The sequence below is a fragment of the Lepidothrix coronata genome, unplaced genomic scaffold, assembly GCF_001604755.1.
Source record: "Lepidothrix coronata isolate B3197 unplaced genomic scaffold, Lepidothrix_coronata-1.0 Scaffold212, whole genome shotgun sequence".
NCBI lineage: Eukaryota > Metazoa > Chordata > Aves > Passeriformes > Pipridae > Lepidothrix > Lepidothrix coronata.
The window spans coordinates 1,220,752-1,242,333 of NW_016690392.1; the positions used below are offsets into that span (position 1 = coordinate 1,220,752).

General features: G+C 54.4%; 3 protein-coding genes across 3 annotated transcripts; 2 read left to right on the forward strand and 1 right to left on the reverse strand.

Annotated features, from left to right (window-relative positions):
• Window positions 1-3,901: 3,901 nt before the first annotated feature.
• On the reverse strand, window positions 3,902-6,925 carry LOC108506345. Its single transcript, XM_017833266.1, has 5 exons — window positions 6,814-6,925; window positions 5,528-5,881; window positions 5,201-5,402; window positions 4,790-4,829; window positions 3,902-4,435 (listed from the first exon to the last, which is right to left on the reverse strand). The coding sequence occupies exons 1-5, from the start codon at window positions 6,875-6,877 to the stop codon at window positions 4,307-4,309; spliced, it is 789 nt and encodes a 262-aa protein (XP_017688755.1). The 5' UTR covers window positions 6,878-6,925; the 3' UTR covers window positions 3,902-4,306.
• Window positions 6,926-7,269: 344 nt separating this feature from the next.
• Window positions 7,270-8,505, forward strand: LOC108506308 (tyrosine-protein phosphatase non-receptor type substrate 1-like). The gene is made up of 2 exons (XM_017833175.1): window positions 7,270-7,702; window positions 8,023-8,505. Exons 1-2 carry the CDS (start codon window positions 7,636-7,638, stop codon window positions 8,448-8,450), a joined length of 495 nt encoding a protein of 164 aa, XP_017688664.1. The 5' UTR covers window positions 7,270-7,635; the 3' UTR covers window positions 8,451-8,505.
• An 885-nt stretch (window positions 8,506-9,390) lies between these two features.
• On the forward strand, window positions 9,391-16,076 carry NSFL1C (NSFL1 cofactor). The gene is made up of 9 exons (XM_017833257.1): window positions 9,391-9,518; window positions 10,259-10,356; window positions 10,966-11,040; window positions 12,164-12,329; window positions 12,660-12,752; window positions 13,384-13,493; window positions 13,915-14,052; window positions 14,554-14,718; window positions 15,679-16,076. Exons 1-9 carry the CDS (start codon window positions 9,417-9,419, stop codon window positions 15,839-15,841), a joined length of 1,110 nt encoding a protein of 369 aa, XP_017688746.1. The 5' UTR covers window positions 9,391-9,416; the 3' UTR covers window positions 15,842-16,076.
• The last annotated feature ends 5,506 nt before the right edge of the window (window positions 16,077-21,582 follow it).

Sequence of the window (21,582 nt, forward strand, 5' to 3'; positions counted from 1 at the left end):
GGAGCGTGCACAGCTCACTACGGGTACAACGTACATGTGGCTGTGGGGGGCACCAGGACCACTCCAGTGTGCCACCAACAGCTGATCCAGCATGAAGAGCCCTTGGCACCCCAGTGCAGGCAGGAAAGCCCCTCCTGCCCACCCTGGAACCCTCACGCAGGCACTGGCAGGACCCAGCACTGCAGCTGGATCCGCCCTCCCCGTGCTGGCTCCAGAGGGCGATTGTCCCTGACCAATGTCCCGTCCAACACCGACAGCACAAAGTGAGTCTTTCTTAAGCACTGGATGTTCCTATTTGTCCCACGGCCCTGGAAACCCCTTTTTAATCACTGCCAGTCTTGGCCTCATGGCGTCCTGCAGTGAAGGACTGCACAGGCCAAAGGAGTGTTGGGTACAAAGGATGTGACACTTTCATTTTCACTGCCTGCCCCCTCTGCCTATGATAGAAGAGGTGAGGAATGGTCAGAGGGCAGCCTCCCATCCACCCCAAGCCCCTTCAGCTCCATGGATTAAATGAAAATGATTCCAGGTCTGGCAGAGAGGTTCCCACTATCAATAACTGCAATGGCACAGCCTTCTACTAGACACCAGAGAATCCACAGGGACAAGCAGCATCTTCCAAACACCTCCTCCTCTTCTCGACTTAGAGTTCTGGACTGCAGTCTGGGGGTCCCAGTTTGCTTTGTGGGCAGGGCCAGGCAGTGCCCAGGAGTCCACCTCCTCCCCAAGCACCCTGGTGTCCCAGTGCTCTGGAGTGGCTGCCTCATACCCCGGCTGTCACTGGGACTGTGCCTGGGGGGCTGGAGAAACCCCCACTGGGCTGGTGAGGGCCCTCACTCCATCACGAACCCTGGAGGGGACAAGGCTGGCAGTAAGGCTGTGGCACTGAAACAGTTCCTATGACAACCCCAAATCCCAGACCTGTTCATCCCCTTTGGTGAAAATCCACAACAACCGTGAAACCGGGGAATAAGATTCAATAGTAAGACGTGAAATAAATCAGGACCAGTGTAAAGCATGTCACCGTTTTACTTTGGCTTCGTTCCTTTCCAAGGAAAAGCCTGAGAAACCGGGAGCTGCAAAGGGGTGAACTAACAGGTTTGGAATCGGAGAGAGAAGGTTCTGACCATGCAACATTCCAGAGCTTCTCCTTCCTGTTCCCTCGCCTGTCAGGAGCCCAGCCCAGGGAAGACAGTGGGCATAAGCGAGACCCTTGGGGCATTTTTTGGGGACAATCAAAGTGTCTCTGAGACCCTCTCCCTTCTCTCCAAGCCCCTCAAGGCAGCTGGCTGCTCCTTCAGCTCCTCCTGCTGCTCCCTGCTGTGTCCTGGCACACCATCTCCATGGCATTGCCTGGTTCTTTTGGTAGCATGGGGTCCCCCTGGCATCACAGGGTGCTTGTGGCATTGTGGGGGCCCTGTGGGGTTCCTGTGGCATCAGATGCTCTTGGACCCATGGCCTTTTGGGGAATGCTGGTGTGAAAATGGATCAGCCTGTCTCTCCCTGGGGATGGGCTTGTGCCCACCACAGTTACATGGTGGAAAGGACAGGGATGGAAACAGGGATGGGGACAGAGCAGGGGTGCAAGGGTGTCTTGGACAGAGACAGCCACAAACCAGGCCCTTGGCTGGAGCCACTGCCCTGTCAGCCACTGGAGGGGACCAGTTGGAGCAACACTGGCTCCAGGAGACACGATGTCCCTCAGGCACCTGTTCCTGTGACAGACACTGCCACTGTGGAGGATCTCTGCTTCTCATTGTGGAGCCGGAGCATCCCGGGGCAGGGCATGAAGCATTTATCCCTGTCTCTCCCTTTTTCTTCTTGCCCAGCCCTGGCTTCAGCACAGCTAAGAATTGTCCCACTCCCCATGAGTGCAGCCAGCTCTCTCCTGTCCCCCAGGACACCAGGGAAATCCCTGCAGCCCCCTTTTTCAGCCAGCCCACACACTAGCTGAGACCACGCTCTTCCTCAGCATTAATTAAACTACTGCTGCCCTCCCCTTGCTGCAAGGACCAGCCCCCTCCATCAGCCACTCTCTCCAGACTAATTGCTCTCTGTTATTCCATGTTTTCTGTCATGCTCCCCCTTGGCTCCTGGCACAGCCCATGCCTCCCACACTGGCTCCCCAGCACAGCACAGCACAGCACAGCACAGCACAGCACAGCACAGCACAGCACAGCACACAGCACCACCCTGGCAGGCCCTGAAAGCCCTCTGGCGCTGACACCTCCAGGAGACAATTCCCACCTCCCAGATCAGACGTTGGAGCAGTGCCTGAGCATCCCCTGGCCACCCAGACACACATCCCAGTGCAGCCCAGCCCTTTTTCTTGACTTTGCCATCCCATGGGGTCCTGGCACTGGGCTCACACATCACGCAGAGGAAAAGCGCAGCTAAACCTGGCACAACACCACCCTGGGGTGTCCGTGCACAGGGTTCAGCAGCAGGACACAGCCCAAAACCTGTTTGGAGCTTGGTCTCCCCCCTGGGACACCAAGCCTCTCCTACCATCCATCCAGGCACCACCTCAGCTCCACACTGAAGTGAAGCCTCTGCCACCTTCACTCAGCCCTGGCTGTGGCAGGAGGAGCCTGGTGGGTGCCAGCCTCAAACCCCAGCGTTGCCCTGTGCCCCCCAGCCATGGCAGCTCCTGACCTCCCACACACCCCTCTTGCTCAAGTACCCAGCGGGTGACTCAGTGGGATGTGACAACCAGCGGCACCAGGAAAACACCACAGTGAATCCATGACCCCAGCAGTGCCTGACACTGCCCCCAAGTGAGGTGTTGCCCCCCAAGCCAGGTGTTGTCCCCTGAGGAAGGTGCTGCCCCCCAAGTGAGGCTCTGCCCCCCGAGCGAGGTGCTCCCCAGCGCGCTCCTACCTTGTGTCCGTGCTCAGGCGCTTGTTTGTGCTTTCACTGCCGGCACACCCCGGGCTGGTGGCTTAAAGGATTTTCCTTTAATAACCACCAAATCCCTCCCCTGGGCAGTAAGCCGCAGACCTGGGCCCTTTCCTAGGTGCAGAGCGCTCCACCGTGCTCTGCTCGCTCCCTGCTTTGCATATGCTCCTATCAAACTGGATTTCCCCACTCCTGATCCAGCCCAGTGCTTAAAAAGCTCTAAATCCCCTTGAATTTCATTTCCCCTGGTCCTCGAGGTCTATCCTCAGTTTCGGTCTCACCCACATATTTTAAATATTCCTGTTCACAGCCTTGATGTGAGATTTCCGCCAGTTTTGGTGTCGTCCCTGTGCAGAGCTCGGGCAACCCTTGTCCCGCTCAGAGCAGCCACTGCCTTGGCTGGGAAATGATCCGTGGCATTGTCATGGCTCCACTCAGGATCCAGCACTGGGGAAAGCTTCAGTCTGGCACTCCCACCCCATAGCCCCATGCTGAGGGGGCCAGGTTGAGGACAGGCACTGGATCCCTGCCCTGGCAAACTCCACCCCCCATCACCATGCCCACAGGGTGCTGAGCGTTCCCAAACTGTCTCTGAGAAAGAGCTGACCCCAAACTGTCCCCAGGACACGTCCCCAGAGGAGGGGACTCTTATTCAGTCATGCAAATAAATTTCCGTTGTAGCTCTTCTCCCCCCTGTGACAATTCTGTCCTCACGAGGATCTCCCTGCCAGCCATGCTCCCCGGGGCTGCGCAGTCTTGTTTCACTTCTCTTTTCTGATTTCACAGGAAAAAGTAGATAAATCTGAAAACTAGCAAGTGCAGCAGCTTCTGAGGTCACAGGCAGCAGTGGCAGCAGGTTTCTCTGCCTGGAAAGCCCGTTTTGGCCTCAGCCCCTCCCACCAAGGGGGTTTCTGAAGGCCTCATGTGATCCCCCCCAGGATCCTGCAGGACTGGCACTATTGCTCTTGCCCTGAGCACAGTAAAACTGGACAGCATGGTTGTTTGATGGCTTTAATGAGGGTGGTGACAAGATAACACAAATTATGGACCTGTGAGCTGGGAAAGGGCCAGTGGAGGCCTGTGCTGGTGGGCACAGGCAAGCATGAGGCCCCCCTGGCGTCATCAGCACCAAACACCTTGCACAGCGCAGAGATCCTTGGCCTTGTGGTCTGATCCAGTGGTTGAGATGGCTGCTGGGTCCTGGGAGAGCTGCTGCCCAGCCCTGGCACAGCAGGTCCAGCCCTGAGATGGGAATAAACAGGAGGAAGCTTGGCTCTGAGAATGGCGTGCTGAGCTGAGACCGGGGTGCGCCACGTAAACAGCTCCACTTCTTCTTTACTGTGCCCTGCAGAAACATCCCTGCTTCCTCCCCACCACGGCTTGGCCGTGCAGGCCATGGTGCCATGCGTCACTTGGCAGCTACCCTGAGGCTGGCGTACTCCGTGCAGGCTGTGCCCGCGCTCCTGCCGCGCCGGGGGGCCGTGGGCAGGGCCTGCAGGTCGGCGTAGTGGATGTCGTTCTCCTCCTTGCTGCTCTGCTGCAGAAGTGCACACAAATGGGGGATGACGCCACAGCAAAAATCTTGCAAAAATAACCCCAACCCTATTTCATGGAATCACAGGATATCCCCTGGGTTGGAAGGGACCCACAGGGATCATTGAGTCCAGCTCCTGGCCTTGCACAGGCCAACACCAAGAACCAGGTTCAAGCCAGGCTGGTGGTGATACGGCTGCAGAGGTGGCCCCGTGCTGCAGTGCAGACTGTGCTGGGACCACATGCAGGCAGCTGCTGCCCACCCAAGGTTCCCCTTGGTCCCAGAGACTTGCAGAGTTCCTGCAAGCCGGGGCATTGGCATGGGATGCACTTCCCCCTATTCACAGATCGCTCTTACCTGGCTGGGCAGGTGGGAGCTCTCTGCATCCAGAACTTCGCTGCAGAGGGAAGGACAACCATTAGAACTAAAGGAATCCGGGTCCCCTCTCACCCAGCACAGCCTCCCTCAATTCTCCTCCCGAATTTCGGCAGGATGCCCATGCTGAAGGCAGAGAGGGAAAACGTGCTGTCTGTGCTCCTGGGCTGGGCTCAGACACCGCAGCGAGGGGCTGCAGGGAGCTCCCTGGTACTGGGTGCTCCCCACCAGGTGCTTCTGTGAAACACAGAGAGAAGCAGCCACAGCACAGTAAAGGACCTTTTCTAGGGCAAATTACTGCTCCAGAGAGTTAAAAAAACCCCAGCATAAAGCAGGTGGATAAGGCATTTTGCTCACCTCAGGGTGCAGAAGGAAGAGGTGGTGGGTACAAACCTGCAGGTGCTGGGGGTCCCTGCACAGCACTGCAGAGAGGTGGGCGGGAAGCTGCCCACGGCTGCTGGCCCAGCTGGGCACGGGCTGCCAACCCTGCCTTGGCGCTTCCTCCTGTACAGGCAAAGGGCGACGAGGAGGCCGAGGACAAGGAGGAAGCAGAGCACCACAACTGCAGCCACCATGCTGGGAACCACGGCTGCCTCTGTGGAGACGGAGGCAGAGCGGGAGAAGGTGGTGGGTGCAGAGCAGTGTGGGACCTTGCTGCAGGTAGGGTGGGGGCTGTGGGATGGGGTCCCTGGGAGCAGCATCCTGCTGGGCTGCACTCACCAAGCACAGATACCTCTGTGCCAGTTCCACGCTGAAACACCTCATTCTCACCAGTCCGGGACTTGGTGAACTTCACACAGTAATAGGTGCCGACATCCTCGGGCTGAACATCCCTGATGTGGATGGTGAAGTCTGTGTCGGATCCACTCACTGCTCTCGTCACACGGGGAGCAGAGCCTGTGTCCGCATAGATGGTCCTGTTCCCACTGCCCCAGCCCTTCAGCCACTTCACAGGACCAGGTTCACTAGATCCAGACACGGTGCAGCCCAGGGTGAGCGTCTTCCCCACTGTCACCGACACCTTGTCCTGGGGCTGGTGCACCTTGAAGTCCTGACCCCTCCGGGCACCTGCACCTGGGCACAGCAACAGGAGGGTTCAGGGGTGAGTGATGGGGTGAGGCGAGGGCTGGCTCACAGGCAGAGCAGCTGAGAGATATCCTGGGATGTGGTAGAGGCAAAGTGCAGGCACTGGGAGAGGGGAAGCCGAGTTCAAAATGAACAAGGGGCAAGTCTGAAAAATTAGCAGGTTGCCCAGGGCAGTGGTGGGGTTACCATCCCTGGAGGGATTTAAAAGACATACAGATGTGGCAGTTGGGGACATGGTTTAGTGATGGCCTTGGCAGTGCTGAGGGAATGGTTGGACCTGAGGATTCTGAGATCTTTTCCAAGCTAAATGGTTCTGTGATTCCATGATTTGATAAATCTACACCCTGTTGTGTCATTTGCAGGAGGTGCTGCAGGTGCCTGGAGGCCAGAGAGGTACAGAGGGAGCCAAGGGGAATTCCTGCCAGGAAAAACAACCGAGTGCTGTTAAACGTTAACGCCCTGGCTCTGTTCCATACAAGTCAGGATTACTGGGGCTCCATGAGGAATTGGGGTTCGCAGCCAGGAGCCAACTAGGAGCTGGCTCTGGGCAGGGATGTGCAGTCCCGGAGTCCAGCACAGCTCCCACACTCCTTGTCCCCAAATCCCTCTTGCACCCCAAAATCCTTCCAGTCTCCAAATCTCCCCTTTTCCCAAACCCCTTCATTCCCAAACCCCTCCTGCCCCCAAACCTCTCCTGCCCAAATCCCCCGGTGTGCTCGGCACCGGCTCGGCTGGGCTCGACTCGGCTGTGCTCTTCTCCGGAGCTGGGCTCTGCAGCCCCGGGGACGCTTTGCCACCAAAAGGTGGTCGCGGAAGGAAACCCCCCGCCCGGTGCTTATCTTTGGCGCCCGCTCGCATTAATGACCGGTGTGGGACGGGGCAGGGGAGCAGGGGGCTCGGGGGCTCCACTCCCGACTCACCCGAGAGCTGCCGCTGAACGGGGCTGCGCTGCCCGGACTGGAGCGGAGCTGCCGCCGCGGCCATGGGCTCTGCCCAAACTTTGGGAAGGAAAAGGAGAAGCAGGACAGGAAACGGAGGCGAGCGGGTGGTTAACGCTTTGATGCCTGCCCGGCAGAGCCGCGCATCACCCGCGTCGGGCATCAGCCCCGTCGGGCATCACCCCTGACGGGCATCACCCCTGACAGGCATCACCTCTGACGGGCATCACCCCCGAAGGGCATCACCCCCGAAGGGCATCACCCCCGGCCCGCCCGGCCCCCGAGGGGCTGCTCCGGACGGGGAGCCGGACGGGCTCTGCGACCTCCCCGGTTTGGTGCGGGGCCAGAGCACCGGGGGCGCCTGGCCCAGCTCTGCACCACCGACCCATGGGAGACACCAGCCCGCACCCCGATCCTGCTGGCAAAGGATGGGCGTCCCCCCGACGCCCCGGGGTGCTGAGCCACAGGCTGGGGCCACATGTGGGAGAATGTGAGGCATCAGGGCCCCTCTCTCTGGCTGCCCAGTGCCCGTGGCCATGGCCATGGCTTTGGCACATATCTGAGGAGAAAGTGGGATGGACATCACCATTTTGGACCAGCCTCATGATGAGAACACTGGGGAACAACCGGGACACGATTGCATAGAGGAACTGGGCCATTGGTGGCCTCTTTCCTTCCCTTTTGCTGGGTGAGTGCAGCACCCTGCTGAGCTGAGTCCAGTCCAGCTGAGCCAAGTCAGGTTGAGCCTAGTCCAGCAGAGCTGAGAGAAGCCCAGACATCAGGGAGTGAGACGTGGGGATATCCATGGCTCCAGGGACAGAGGTGCTGCCTCTCACCTGCCTGATGCTGCTCCTGCTCTGCAGAGCCCCGGGTAAGTGGGGCCCACACAGCCCCAGAGCTTTTCCAATGCATGCTTCTGCATGCTGCTGGCTGGGCAGTCCTTCCCTGTGCCTGGGGATATCCAGGGCTCTCCTCTCGCTGCCTCCCTTCCAACCTGCTTTTATCCCTGGACAAAGAGTTTGGTTAACTCCAGCCCCATCCCGGGAGCTCCAGGCTCTCCCTGTCCCTCACTCCCCAGCAGCAAGGAACAGGAACATCCCTCCTGCTCCTGGCTCAGTGCCAGTGTCTGGCGATGCCTCATGCTGTGCCCTGGCTCTTGTCAACCCCAAACCCTCCTGTTGCTGTGCCCAGGTGCAGGTGCCCAGGGGGGTCAGGACTTCAAGCTGCACCAGCCCCAGGACAAGGTGTCGGTGACAGTGGGGAAGACGCTCACCCTGGGCTGCACTGTGTCTGGATCTAGTGAACCTGGTCCTGTGAAGTGGCTGAAGGGCTGGGGCAGTGGGAACAGGACCATCTATGCAGAGACAGTCTCTGCTCCCCGTGTGACAAGAGCAGTGAATGGATCCAACACAGACTTCACCATCCACATCAGGGATGTTCAGCCCGAGGATGTCGGCACCTATTACTGTGTGAAGTTCACCAAGTCCCTGAGCGGTGGGGATGTGGTGTTTCGGCGTGGAACTGGCACAGAGGTGTCTGTGCTCGGTGAGTGGGGGATCCCAGAGCAGCTCCTGGGGGGAGCCAGCCCAGCCCAGCCCAGTGGGCTCTGCTCAGGGTGAGCAGGGATGGGGAGGGGGCTTTGGGGGCTGGTCCCAGGAGAGGATGCCATGGGCCATCCCTGTGACCTGGTTGCTCACATCCTCTGTCCTCACTGCAGGTGTGAACCTTTCATCCAACCTCCTCCTCCTGTGGCTTGGCATGCTGCTGGAGAAGGCAATCCTCGGTGGGGTCCTCTTCTTCCTCTTCAAGCACACAAAGAAGGAAGCGCTGGGGATGCTGACCTGTCCCACTGTTCCTCAAGGCGGGTCCCAGGGCTTGGCCACCACCAGCCATGTCATGTGAGCCTGGAAATAAACACACCAGGATGCAGAGGATACCCTGGGTTGTTCTGTGCCATCAGTTCTGGGCACCCAGCCCTGCCTGCGACCCATCCACCTGCCCTCCTCCACGGCTTAGTGCTGCCCATCCCAGTGCCCGGTGCTGCCCATCCCAGTGCCCGGTGCCTGATGCCTTGTGCCTAGTGCTGCCCAACCCCATGCCCAGTGCTCAGTGCCCGGTGCCTGGTGCTCAGTGCTGCCCATTCTGGTCCCCCACGCCCGGTTCCCTGTGCTTGATTCCCAGTGCCCAGTTCCCGGGGCTCAGTACCCAGTGCTCAGGGCCCAGTTCCCAGTGTCCGGTGCTCAGTGCTCGGTGCCTGATTCCCAGGGCTCAGTGCCCAGTTCTCAGTGTCCGTTCCCGGTGCTCAGTGCTGCCCATCCCGGTTCCCGGAGCTCAGCGCTGCCCATTCCTATTCCCGGTTCCCTGTTCCCGGTTCCCTGTTCCCGGTTCCCGGCGCTCAGTGCTGCCCATCCCTGTTCCCGGTTCCCCGTTCCCGGCGCACCGGCTCCTCCCGGCCGCCAGGGGCCGCTGTGCGCGGGCCGGGCCTCGCTCGCCGCCGCTGGTGTTTCCGGGCGGGCGGGTTTGGCGGCGCACGCGGGGGCGGGGCGGGGCGACCCGGCGGGGTTTGGGCGCTGCACCGCGGCAAGATGGCGGACAGGGAGGAGGCGCTGAGGGAGTTCGTGGCCGTGACCGGCACCGAGGAGGAGCGAGCGCGGTTCTTCCTCGAGTCTTCGGGCTGGGACCTCCAGGTACCTCCGCCGCTGCCCTCCGCTCGCTCCGCTGCGGGGCTTGGCGGCGCCGCGGCGTTGGCCGGGGGGCAGCGCTGGGCCGGAGCTCGGTGTCCCACAGGCTCAGGCCTCGCCCCCGCCCGTCGCCGGGCTCAGCCCTTGCGGCGGGACCGTGGCCTGGCTGGGGCCGAGGCCCGTCTCGGTTGTCTCGTTCGTTTTCTTCCGCGCGGTGAGGGGCGGTGGGTCTGGGGTGTGCCGGGTTTGTGTGGGTTCTCCTGGAATGCTGGCGAGGTTGTCAGCGCTGTGCTGTTGGTGCTGCCAGCGGCGGCCCCAGCGCCCCCAGACCGTGGAGGAGCCACCCACTACTCTGACCTGCCCCTGTCCCTGGTCCTTCTCGAAGGATCTGGCTGTGTTAACCTCTGCTTGTGGGTGGCACAAAAGCAGCTGTTTCAGGGCAGTAGTTTTGGCATAGCCCTTGTGTCAGTGCTGCAGAAGAAGAGCCCTGGCATTCCCTGGCAGGGAAGGTGACATCCCTGCAGCAGGGAGTGCCCTGCCATGACACAGCCAAACAGTAGAGCCTGCCAAGGCCTCGTCTTTGCCAGGACCTGCAAAGGGGGAAATGGCATGAAGTGTCTTTAGTAAGAGGTGCCTTGAGAGGTCCAGCGTGGCAGATGGTTCAGCTGGGATGTTTGTGTGGGTTTTGCTGTTTCTCTGGAGTGTTTGCTCCCATCCTGACAAGCTTTGCTGGTTTCCCTTTGCAGATTGCCCTCGCCAGTTTCTACGAGGACGGGGGTGATGAGGACATCCTGACCCTGCCCCAGCCCACCCCCAGCTCCATATCCAGAGGCACTGGAGCCAGGTGAGAAGTGAGCTCCAGGTCCATCCTGGAAACCTGACAGTGGAAACTGTGAAAACACAAACTCTCTCTAAAGCACTGATGTGTGTTAGTTTTCGGGAGTAGGTCTGTGTTTAGATTTGCTTCACCTCATTTGGCTCTCTAGAAATTGTGAAAGCCTGAGCATTTGTACGTCACCAGCATGGGTGTTATTGCACAACTGAGCCAGAGACCAGTTAGGAAAGCTCGGCTCATTGCTCAGGAAAAACTTGGTTTGTCTTTTGAGGTTAAAGACGGTCAGTTGGTGACACTTTCATTTGAGCAGACCATGTCTCTGCAGGAAGAACATTTTCTGGTTTTGTGTGAGACCTGAGCTGATCAAGTCAAGCATTTTACAAAATAAGAAGTGCGTTTTGCCTTACCAAATCCCTGTGAAGTCAGGGAATGCTGCCCAGTTTTAAAGAGGAGTTGGTGGCTGTATCTTAAAGGAGAAATGCTCTCGGTTCAGGTGAACAGAGTCCACCTTGCAGAAGGAGCCTTTTTCAGTGTCGACTGTTTCAGTGTGGAATGTTTTAGCTGGGAATGTTTTAGTTTGGACCGTGTCCCAACATTCTTCTTGCTGGATCTTTGCAGTGACCATCGAGTAACCTCGTTCAGAGACCTTGTGCATGCGCAGGAGGAGGATGATGAAGAGGAGGAGGGACAGCGGTAAGTTTCCAGCTAAAGACTCAAACCCTGGGTGTTTATCCCGGCCCTTTTGGGAGGACTTGCTGCTTGTCTTCAGGTTTTTAAGATCAGGTTTGTGTCTCTATGAAATTCGTGTAGTGAAGCATCTGAGATTTGACAGGGGTTTGTCAGTGCAAAGCCTGTGCACGAGCACGTGCTCAGCTGTGTAAGCACCAGCTCTCAGCGCTGAGAGAAACCCTAAAGTAGGGTATGGAAGCCCTGGGTTAAGAACAGGAAACAGCCCAGATCCTCATTTGTGTCCACAGAGAACGGAAATGTGGGAATAACGCAGAGATTTGTTTTCTTTCTGCTTGGGGTTTTCGGTTTTATTTTTGTTGGGGTTTGGTTTTGGGTTGTTTCGTTTGGTTTCTTTTTGAAGTGCTGCTTAAGGGTAATGTACTGGAATGTGGAAGTGGAAAGAAAAACAGGAACATGGAATACTAGTGGGAAAGTCTCCTACGATGTCAGCTGTAAGTAGTTAAATACCCTTAAGGTTGACAGGCAAAGTAAATGGAATGGAACTGATGTCTCTGAAGGGGTGGCTCAGCCTGGATGGACCGTGGTCTGCCGGCAGCTGGGAGCTCGCTCTGTGTGTGTTACAAGCCATCTGGAAGCTAATAAACCCAATCTTCCAGAAGTGCTTAATTGCACTTCACTGACTGTGCATCCATTGCTTCCAGCTGAGATCCGTCCTTTGTGTGGCATGACCGTGTGCCTTCCCTCAGAATTCCAGTTGGATGTTTTTCTGATGGGTCAGAGGCTTGCTGGAAGCCTTGTTCAGCCGGGTGATTGAGCTGGTACTGGTGTTTAAAACAGGGCTTGTCCCTCTGGGCTGTTCCTCTTGCCAGGTCTGGGACTTGTGGCCACTTTATTGCTATTGATCCACAGGTAATTTTACAGTAATTGACATAAAAAGAAGGTCTCTGCAGTACGGGAACTGGAAGGTGGTGGCAGTGGGAGACACGCTGGTAGTATCCAGTATTTGTGATTCCACAGTGTTTCACTGAGCTGCACAAATATGAACAAGTGAATCCTGATGTCAAACCGCTGGGTCCTGGAGGGGCAGCGGGTCCAGTCTGACCAGGAGCCGGGTGCTTTCCGTTAGGTTTTATGCCGGCGGCTCGGAGAGAAGTGGCCAGCAGATCGTGGGTCCTCCAAGGAAGAAGAGTCCCAACGAGCTGGTGGAGGATCTGTTCAAGGGAGCCAAGGAACACGGCGCGGTGGCCGTCGATCGGACGACCAAGGGCGGTGGCGAGACAAGCAAGCCGAAGGTGAGGAGGGCTGAGTTCTTCCTTCTGTTCCCTGTTTCAGTTAAGGCTCCATCATAGCAGCTGTTTGGCACTGAGGAGCCTGGAATTACCTCGACAACTAAGTCTGGACTCCTCTCTCAGTGCAGCTCTATTTTGTGTGTCACAGTGGCAAGAAAAACTGCTCTCTTGTGCCGTATTTATGAACTTGCTGAAGCTGTCACTGTGCCTACAGGGCAATAGATGTTGCTGATGCCATGAAGCCCCTGTTCATCCACAGGGGTGGTGGGGAAGGGGAGCAGCTCTCTTGGGTTTGTGTGGTTCTGTAACCCTTTGCCTGCTTCTCTCTTCCAGCCTTTTGCAGGGGGAGGGTATCGCCTTGGGGCTACTCCCGAGGAGGAGTCGGCTTACGTGGCAGGAGAGAGGAGGCAGAACTCTGCTCAGGATGTGAGTATGTCTGCACAAGTTTGTAGATGTGACCCAAGGGATTTTTCTGCTCTAGCTACAGAGCTTGCCACCCCTGAGAGTTACAAAGCTTGATAGAAATTCACAAGGACAGAAATACGGTACATCCTGCTTCCTATGGGATTTCCGAGTAGAAAATAGATGATTGGTCTTGGGTAAGCAGTTTTTTGATGAACTGTTAATTAAAAATATGAGCATTCCTTAGAAGTGCAATAATGTGTGAAGAGCACTGGGCAATTAACTTTTCTTTATCCACTGGAGAGCTGTGGAGCTGCCAGCATCAGTGTGAGGTTCCCTTGTGCTTGGTTTATGGCCAAACGTGCTTCTAGGCCGTGGTGGGAGCCTGGTTTAGGCTCCTCACCCAGCACACTCCTGGCTCTTCAGCCATATTTGCCTAAAAGGGGACTGTGGTGCCACCTTCTAGGAATTGACACCTGACCATTACATACATAGCCAGTGCTTTGGGTTTTTTCCCTCAGCCCAGAGGAACCTGGCTGGAGTGTTTTCTGCACCCGAAAGCTCCTCTGCCCAGTAGGAACTTTTCATTTTACATCGATTTTTGTTGTCACCAAGATGCTCAGTGAGGCTGATTGTTGTTTGGGGGCTGCTGCAGGTGCACGTTGTACTGAAGCTCTGGAAGAGCGGATTCAGTCTGGATAGTGGAGAGCTGAGGAGCTACCAGGATCCATCCAATGCCCAGTTCCTCGATGATATCCGCAGAGGGTACGTAGTGAGAGGGAAGAAAAAGAGCAGCTGTTTTCTGAAACACAAGTGTTTTTGGAATCCAGGCTACTGAATCTGTGGCACATTTCACCTGAGCTTTCTTGTAAGAAATTAATTATTCTTCATATGGAACATTTGGTTCAGGTAAACAGGGAGTGGCTTTGGTTTGTGTGGGGTTTGTGTGAAGTGAACAAAGAGGTGTTCATATTTGGGGTGAGATTTCTGATGCATCACATCACTCCAGGTGACAGGGAAAAGTAGCCTTTAATTTGTGTGTGTCAGTGGGGGAGGTGTGCGTCTGCCCTGTTAATTAAGCAAGGGGCACACTGCAATTCCTGAAAATCCAAAGGTCTGGGGCTTTTTCTTCACACTTTCCTGCCTTGCTGCTTCAGGCAGCTGCCTTAGGACTCTGTCTTTGCAGGGAAGTCCCGGCCGAGCTGCGCAGGTTAGCACGGGGAGGACAGGTGAACCTGGATATGGAGGATCACCGGGATGAGGAGTATGTGAAACCTAAAAGTGTCTTCAAGGCTTTTACTGGAGAAGGACAGAAGCTGGGCAGGTGAGAAGACGGCGGCGCTGGTTTGCTCTGTGTGTGATGGGAGAGAGTCACTCGAGAGCCTTGCTAGGTGGAGCCTTTTGATTCATCTTTCTGAAGGAAAGGCACTGGGTGCCTGTGGGATGGGAGGTGTTCCTCTGAGGAAACGAGGCTCACTGGCATGTACTGTGGGGTGGCTCAGCCTCTCCCTGGCAGGAGGCGGGTCCCTGGTTTGGAACTCCCATAGAACACGTAGTAGCAGTGTTTCCAAGTCACACTGCCCCTGTTCCTGTGAGGATGTAAGGCCCTGTGATGTACCAAAGGAGATGGTAGAGGTGAATTTCTAGACAAGTTCCTGCGGACTGGCTGACTAATAAATTCTCACTTCCAGCTTGCTTGGTGTCTCCTGTCTAGCAGCCCTGGTAGTTGGGCCTGGCAGGCGATGAGCTGGCTGTCTGATCCTGGCTCCCTGCAGCCAGGCGAGTTTGGTTTTTAACAGCTCCCCTTGTGTCCCCCTGTTGCCAGCACCGTGCCCCAGGTGATGGGCACCAGCTCACCAGCCCAGCAGGCAGAGAACGAAGCCAAAGCCAGTTCTGCCATCGCGATCGATGAGTCGGAGCCCGTCACCAACATCCAGATCCGGCTCGCTGACGGTGGGCGACTGGTCCAGAAGTTTAACCACAGTCACAGGTATGAGCAGGAAACACCAGGAAGGGCTGCATGGCACTGCAGACTGGGCACAGGTTGAGCAGGTGTTAAAATCCTTGTTGCCTGCCAAAGGGAGCTCTGGGGATCCTTCTGTAAGATGAGGAGGAATAGAATTATTGTGGGGTTTTAAGGCGGTTGTTAACTGTTGGATAGGATTTGCTTTCTAAATAGGGATAGATTATAGCCAGTGATACCACACCTGGGAGGGTCAGTGTTATCAGCAACACTTTCCTTGATGTCACCTATAAAAAACTGAATCTCTTTTAAGGGCTTTAGAAACTCAAAGATAATTAGAAACCTGTTCAGTTATTCTGCCTCAGTTTAGACTTCTCTACGGGACTGTTCCCTGTGCTGAGTGGAGCACGAAGGGATGTTCTTACCACAGTTCCGTTCCCTTGGACAAGCAGAGCTGGCTTAGATACCCCACTGCTTCCTCAGACTGCTCTCCCAAAGTCCTTCTCACCTCCCTGATTTGAGGTTTATGTTCATTCCTCCAGTTTCTATAAGAGTCAAGCCCAGGGCAAAGACTTACAAAAGCCTTTGTCTGTGACTGAGTTCAGGAAGTGGATCCCGTGTCACTGTGTGGCTGCTCAGGGGAGCCGAAATCCTCTGGGTTCTGCTGTGTGTGACAAGCTCAGTCACTCAGAGCAGCAAGTGTCAAACAGTTTTTTAAATCTGTTCATCATTAAGGGTTTGGAAGCTTTCAGTTTCGAATAACCTCCTGACAACACAGACAAAGAACACTGAGCTGAGTCTGTAGCCCGTAAAGCAGCTGCTGTTATTTCACTAAACGGGAACCCACAGAGGAGCAGGTTAAATCAGAATATAGTCTGGCTGTGGCCTGTGACGTGAGCTGGGAAGCAAATGCAGCACAGGCTGCACACCTTTGTAGAAGCTGTTCAGTAACAGGATCACCCTTGTGTGTTTGATCCCTTTGGACAGGATCCGTGACATCCGGCTCTTCATAGTAGATGCTCGGCCAGCGATGGCTGCCACCAGTTTCGTCCTCATGACCACCTTTCCCAATAAAGAGCTGACTGACGAGAACCAGACCCTGAAGGAAGCCAACCTACTCAACGCTGTCATCGTTCAGCGGTTGACATAGAGGACCCCAGCTGTGGCCACACGCCTGGCGCGGCGCACGGGGCCGGGGCCGTCTCCTCCCGCGAGGTGCCACTGAGGTGCCACACGGGCCCACATCTGCTCGTAGCTCTGGGTTCTTAGGTCTTGGTTGGACTTTTTTTCTCTTTAGTTGCATTTCCGATGTTTTTTTTTTTTTTTGTGATGATGATCAGTGGACTTTAAAATAAATAAAACGAAACGAATCCGTTTTGAAAGGAGCTGCAGCCTATTGTGCCCCAGATTCTCCCAGGAGAGTTCAGTTACCTTTGTGGATTGAGTTACTCCACTCAGAGAGAGGTGGAAGGCAGGGGGAAGGGAGCTTCAGAGAGCAGTTTCTGTTTACTGCTCACCAGTCCTTTTGTTCTTCCCTCCAGGGACTCCTGCAAAGTACTCCCCTTTTTTTTTCCGCACATTAAATATAAACTATCCGAGAATGGGTGATCTTCAGGATAATGGTTACACTCCTGTAAAAGCATTATGGGGGAAGTCTTTGTGAAAGAGCTCAGTGTGGGGAAACTCCAGCATCTGAGGTGCAAGGTTTAACACTTCCCAGGCTTTTCCGGAGAGAAAGCCCTGACTTTCCTTCCCTCAGCTGAACTCTTGGGGAGTTCATTGCAATCCCCACCTGCTCTGCCTGTGCTTTCCCTGGCAGGCCAGACCGGCTGCAGGTTTAATTTGCTGTATTGCATTTCTCTGAGAAACCCTGCTGCTGACTACTTCTTTCCAAGAAGGTACAAAGCTGAATCAGCTTGAACTGACTGGAAGTAAGAGACAAAGAGAGTCTAACTGGAAAGCAAGTTATATCCTAAGAGGTGAATTATTGAGATGATGGCAACAGCTCAGGTGGAAAAACGCAAGGCTGTATTTGATGTATTTCCTCTCCTCTGCTGAGGACTAACATAGCTGAACACCTGGAGTTCTCCAGCTTTGGTCTGTTCTGTTTGTGTTTTGGGCTCAGGTCTCCATATCTTTCTCTCCCTTGAACAGAATCCTGCGGGTCAATTCCTTATGCCCAGACACGAGGCTAGAATATTGTGCTGCTTGTGTCCTCATCCTGGGCTTACAAGCAGAGCCCAGAGCTGAGCCGTGGGCTGCAGCCACCAGCTCCCTGGGAGCAGGGTCCCTAGGAGAGGCCATGCTCCTGCCCTGCCAAGGGCTGGAGCTCTCCCTCCCCATCCTGAGCCCTGCACTGTGAGTCCACCCCCCTCAGCACTGGGAAGCTTCCAGGTCCTCACCTTGGTGTGAGCAGAGGGAGCTCTGGGTGCCGGGGAGGGGCTGGCAGGTTGGGCAGGTTCAGCGTGAGGAACTCGCTTGGCTGCCTGTAGTAATAAACCAGCAGGAGCAGACACCAGCCCTCGGCAAGGACATTTTTACAGCAGTTTCTCGACTGAGAGCTGAATTAACTCACATTTTTCTTTACAGAATGGACATACAATGTGCATAACAACCAATCTGTAAATTATTGTGAAAATTGCCATTAAAAGCCCACAAAATAGGAAAACAGTGTTTGACCCTTTCTGACTGGCTGCCATCTGGTCTCTGATTTTGGATGATGTTTGTGAGGGTGTCTCATCTTCGGGTTGCTCTGTGAGTAGGCTTCCTGTGCTGAGCTGTCTTCAGCTAAATGAGGCTTAACCTCTCAGCAGCACTTTTAAAGATTATTTTTTCTGACAGGCGAGTTTGGGGTTCACCTGCCTGCATCACTTGCTGGTGTTTGTTATGATCAGTGAGTAACCTATGGGAACCAGTACAGAGAGAACTGAGAAAAGGGGTTTTCCCTTGGAGCTAAACAGAGTCACAGCTGCCTTGTGAGAAGTTACTCAGAGGAGTTCTTGTATCCTGATCTTCACACGTGCCATTCTGGGGACCTGGGACAATGTCTTCTGGAATGCTGGATATGATGCACCCCGAGACCCAGAGAGAAAGTTTATCCAACAGAAAGGGTACGAGTTATTTGTCTCCTGCTTCTGCCTTTGTTAGCCAGTGGCATCAGAGCACAGGTGGTGGCCAGCTGGTGTCCATGGTCTTTGGATGAACTGGCCATGCTGGTGCCCACAAATTCAGGGAGTGTTTGCAGCCAGACAGCAACTCCTCCAGCTGCTGATCCCAAGGTTTTGCTGTGCAGGTTCTGCTCACTGATGGGAACTTTCACATCCAGGTTTGCTGCCAGCTCTCTCCTTGCCGCCGGGAAGGAGAGGGGATAAATCCAGGGGCTCAGGAGCGTTTCTTTGCCAGGAAGAGGGAATTTTCCCTGGAGCCGGAGGGTGGCAGTGCTGCGGAGAAGCCGCTCTCCACCTCGAAGGCTCCTCTGAGGAGCTCTGCCAGATCCTGCTCTCTGTGGGAGCTGCACCTTGTGCTTCAGAGTGACTGGGAGCACCCTGGTTCACCGCTGCTGGCTCCTCCTGCCTCTGGTTCTCTCCTTGGTTTTTTAAGTCATGAGCTGTGCTTATCTCCTGGTTGAGCAGGTCAGCTCTGCCCCGCTGCCTGCAGGATGGACAGCAAGATCAGTGACCAGGACAGATCTGTCTTCTTCCAAAGCTGACAAAAGAGCCCGTGGAACCAACTGGGAGTGATGTACGTGCAATGTCCTGTATTACACTGTCTCCTGTGAGCTGGTGGAGTGTTCCAATATAAAATAAGCTATAAAGCAAAAATGACAGTCAGGCAAATTAATGGGGAAGGGGTAATACACCAGAACAGAAAAAAGGCGATGGTGGAAAGAGATGCTTTGGTTTGCTAAAGAAAATCACCTTCCTTGTCACTTGTGCAGCCCCATCCCTGGAAATGTTCAAGGCCAGGCTGGACAGGGCTTGGAGCAACCTGGTCTAGTGGAAAGTGTCCTTGCCCATGGCAGGGGTTTGGAACGAGATGAGCTTTAAGGTCCCTTCCAAGCTGAACCAGTCCTCGATTCCATGATTCTATTTGGTGTTGTGCCCCTGCAGCACTTAAATCCTTATTTCTGACACTCCTGTAGTTTTTTATGGTTGTTACTGAGTTTGACTTTCCCTCTAGTAAGATCTCTTTCCTTTGTCATTCCATTTCTGTGTTCTAACATAGGCTGAGATTGGGCTTTTCTAAAACTGGCATTTATGCTCATAAAAAAAGTGTCTTTGTTCTCCTTCTTTGCCTGGAGAAGTGTTTCCCTGCAAAATTTTCCTTTTTTTCTCTGATCATTTCCCCAAGAGGAAGTTGTGCCTGTGTTCCTGGCCTTTCACACCCCAGTGTTAAGAAAGTGCTCCACATCTCGTGTGAAAAATCACTTCTTTTCAATTTCTGGATGGTAAGGTACAGTTTCAGGACTGTGCTGTCCTATCTGGAGCTCATGTCTTTCACTGTATCTTACTGTTTTTCTCCAAGTGCTGTGTTTTATCAGTTTTCTCTCCCTCAGATGGGTAATTGTAGGACTTCCTGGGATTTTTTTCCTTCGCGTGCAGTTCTTTGTTTCCTCTTTTTTCACATGTCCTCGTTGCTAAGGTTGAGTTCCTGTGTTTTCTGATAGCATTTACACCATTTCCTGGGAACTTTACCTCCCCCTCTCTAATGCTGCTTTTGCTGTGGGATGTTTCCTGGTCCATGTTTCTTGCATGTTCAGTGCTCTGCTTACCTCAGGAGGTTCTGTTAGCCCAGGGCCATGTGGTGTTTTAGTGATCCTGGTATAGGAACACCCATTTCTAGGTATAGTTGTACCTTCAGCTGCCTGTTCAGGTAAAACAACGTTAACAGCACAAAGCAGTCAGTTTTAGTTGGCTTTTTTTTTTCACCAAAACTCGGGTAGCCCAGCTGGCAGATAAATGGAAGCAGCAACAAGAGACAGGGAGCAAAACATCCCAGTGGGCACAACAGCAGCTACAAGTCAGGTACATTTCATGACTCCTCCTTAAATTAACTCGTTAATGGCTTACAGGGCCTACAAGAGCTCCTCTTCTGCCTCATCCATTTTGGTGGCGATTGAAGTCCTGACTCCTGTTCCACCAAGAGAAGGCAGCTGTGCTAAAGGGAATCTGAGAGCCTCTGGCCATGCCTAGAGCAGTCAAGGAGAGGTAAGTCTTTGGAGGACTTGCTGGTTGAACACATCCAAATGCTGCCACTTGCTTCTGTGCCAAGAAAATTCCCATTTGCTGGCTCTAGACTTCTTTTTACTTCAATTTTTTTTTTCAATGGGGCTCCCTTGCCTGAGCAGCCCATCTGTAGGTCCCAGTGCCCTGAGAAAGCTGTTCAGCCAGCATGGCTTGGGTTGGAGCTGTTGGTATCACACATTCCTGGGCTCTGAGCAGGTAAGATGCCATGGTTCTGCTGTGGAGAAGAGGGTGCTGGGGAAGGGACCTTTCCTTCACAGTCAGAAACTCCAACATGACTTTGTTTCTTAAGCCGCAGAGCTTTGTTTTCTCTGAGCCTTTTGCTGCATATTTGCAACAGAACAAGGGATGTAGCTGCTGTGTCTTCTGAGTGCTTTCCCATTTCTTTTCCAAACCTACTTTTAACTAAGTGAAGGCAAAAGATCAGTTAGTGATGGAAGAGGCATCGTCCTTTGTCTCCAGACCCTTGGTTAGATTTCAGGCCTTGGCACATGGTGTTACTGTTTGCAGCTCACTGTTTGCAGCGAGTCACACAGTGTGCAGCAGTGATTAACAGTAGCATTGGTGCTTTTCACCAAAATCTGCCCTTCCAGCACCAAGCTGAGCCCTGCTATCATGCAGAGGGGGGCTGTGAGCTCCCCATGCTGCTCTAGCAATCGTGACATCCTGCCGAGCCCCAGTGGGTGACGCTGCCTCCTGTGAGGCACTGAGAGCACGGCAGAGGCTTTGGGAGGAGCCGAGCAGGGCAGAAATAAAGCCTCCCCGTGTCGGAGATAATTGTGCACTGAATTAGCCAGGGAGCCAGAACTACTCAGCTACTCCTGGGAGGTGACTGCTGGTCAGCCCTTGGCTTTCCTGTCTGTGAGCAGAAAATGCAACTCAGTGCACCTGGGGAGTAAATGAGTGCCAAAGAGCCGGAAGATTAAGTGCTGAGTACAATTTCCAAAGTACCTTGTGTCAGTCCAAATGTAATTGTGTGGTGAGTGGCTACAAAACAGTCTAGGAAAAAAAAATAAATCAGGATTTGATATTTCCTTTTGAGTTTGCCCTTTCCCCTTGGGTGGGGAGAGATGTATTTTGCTTTCTCATAGATGTGTATGCCTAGATATGCTGGATCCCACTGCACTGCCTGTGGTCCAGCGTGAGTGATATTTGTTATCTGGGATGTCAGTAAAACAGCAGTGAGGAGAGATACCACTGACTCAGTTGCACTGTGGCTTATTAACCAAGTTCTGACTCAGCCAGGGAAATTTGGGTGGTTTAGATTAACCCCCACTGGACAAGGCAAGGCTGAGCTGAAGATGACACACTGTGATGAACTTTGCAGAAAGGGTGCTCATTTCACCTTGGGTATAGGGGTGGTACAGAGACACTAACACAGATTTAACGTTCCCAGTGGGTGCAAGGAGAGGGTTTCGCCTCTCCTCTTGTGCCCTGGCTGCTGCAGATAAGTCAGAGATCGAGGCAGGATATGCTTTTAAAGAGCTGCCCAGTGGGACCAGACGTGCCAAACAGATCATTAGCAGGCAGAGCAATGGTGCCATCACTCCCTGCCAGCCTTTTCCTGTGCTTTCTGTCCTCTGAATCCGATTTCTCCCTCTGCTTTGCTTAGCCCAGCGTTCATACCAGTGCTGGCTGTGAGCTGTGA

Coding starts and splice junctions, on each gene's coding strand:
- LOC108506345 (XM_017833266.1), bottom strand. CDS start 6,877: ATGGCCGCGGCGGCAGCTCCGCTCCAGTCCGGGCAGCGCAGCCCCGTT. Junction 5,403..5,527: donor CACAGAGGTATCTGTGCTTG/GTGAGTGCAGCC, acceptor CCGTCTCCACAG/AGGCAGCCGTGGTTCCCAGC. Junction 4,436..4,789: donor GCTCCCACCTGCCCAGCCAG/GTAAGAGCGATC, acceptor GCACTTCTGCAG/CAGAGCAGCAAGGAGGAGAA.
- LOC108506308 (XM_017833175.1), top strand. CDS start 7,636: ATGGCTCCAGGGACAGAGGTGCTGCCTCTCACCTGCCTGATGCTGCTC. Junction 7,703..8,022: donor CCTGCTCTGCAGAGCCCCGG/GTAAGTGGGGCC, acceptor TGCTGTGCCCAG/GTGCAGGTGCCCAGGGGGGT.
- NSFL1C (XM_017833257.1), top strand. CDS start 9,417: ATGGCGGACAGGGAGGAGGCGCTGAGGGAGTTCGTGGCCGTGACCGGC. Junction 9,519..10,258: donor CTTCGGGCTGGGACCTCCAG/GTACCTCCGCCG, acceptor TTCCCTTTGCAG/ATTGCCCTCGCCAGTTTCTA. Junction 10,357..10,965: donor TCCAGAGGCACTGGAGCCAG/GTGAGAAGTGAG, acceptor GGATCTTTGCAG/TGACCATCGAGTAACCTCGT.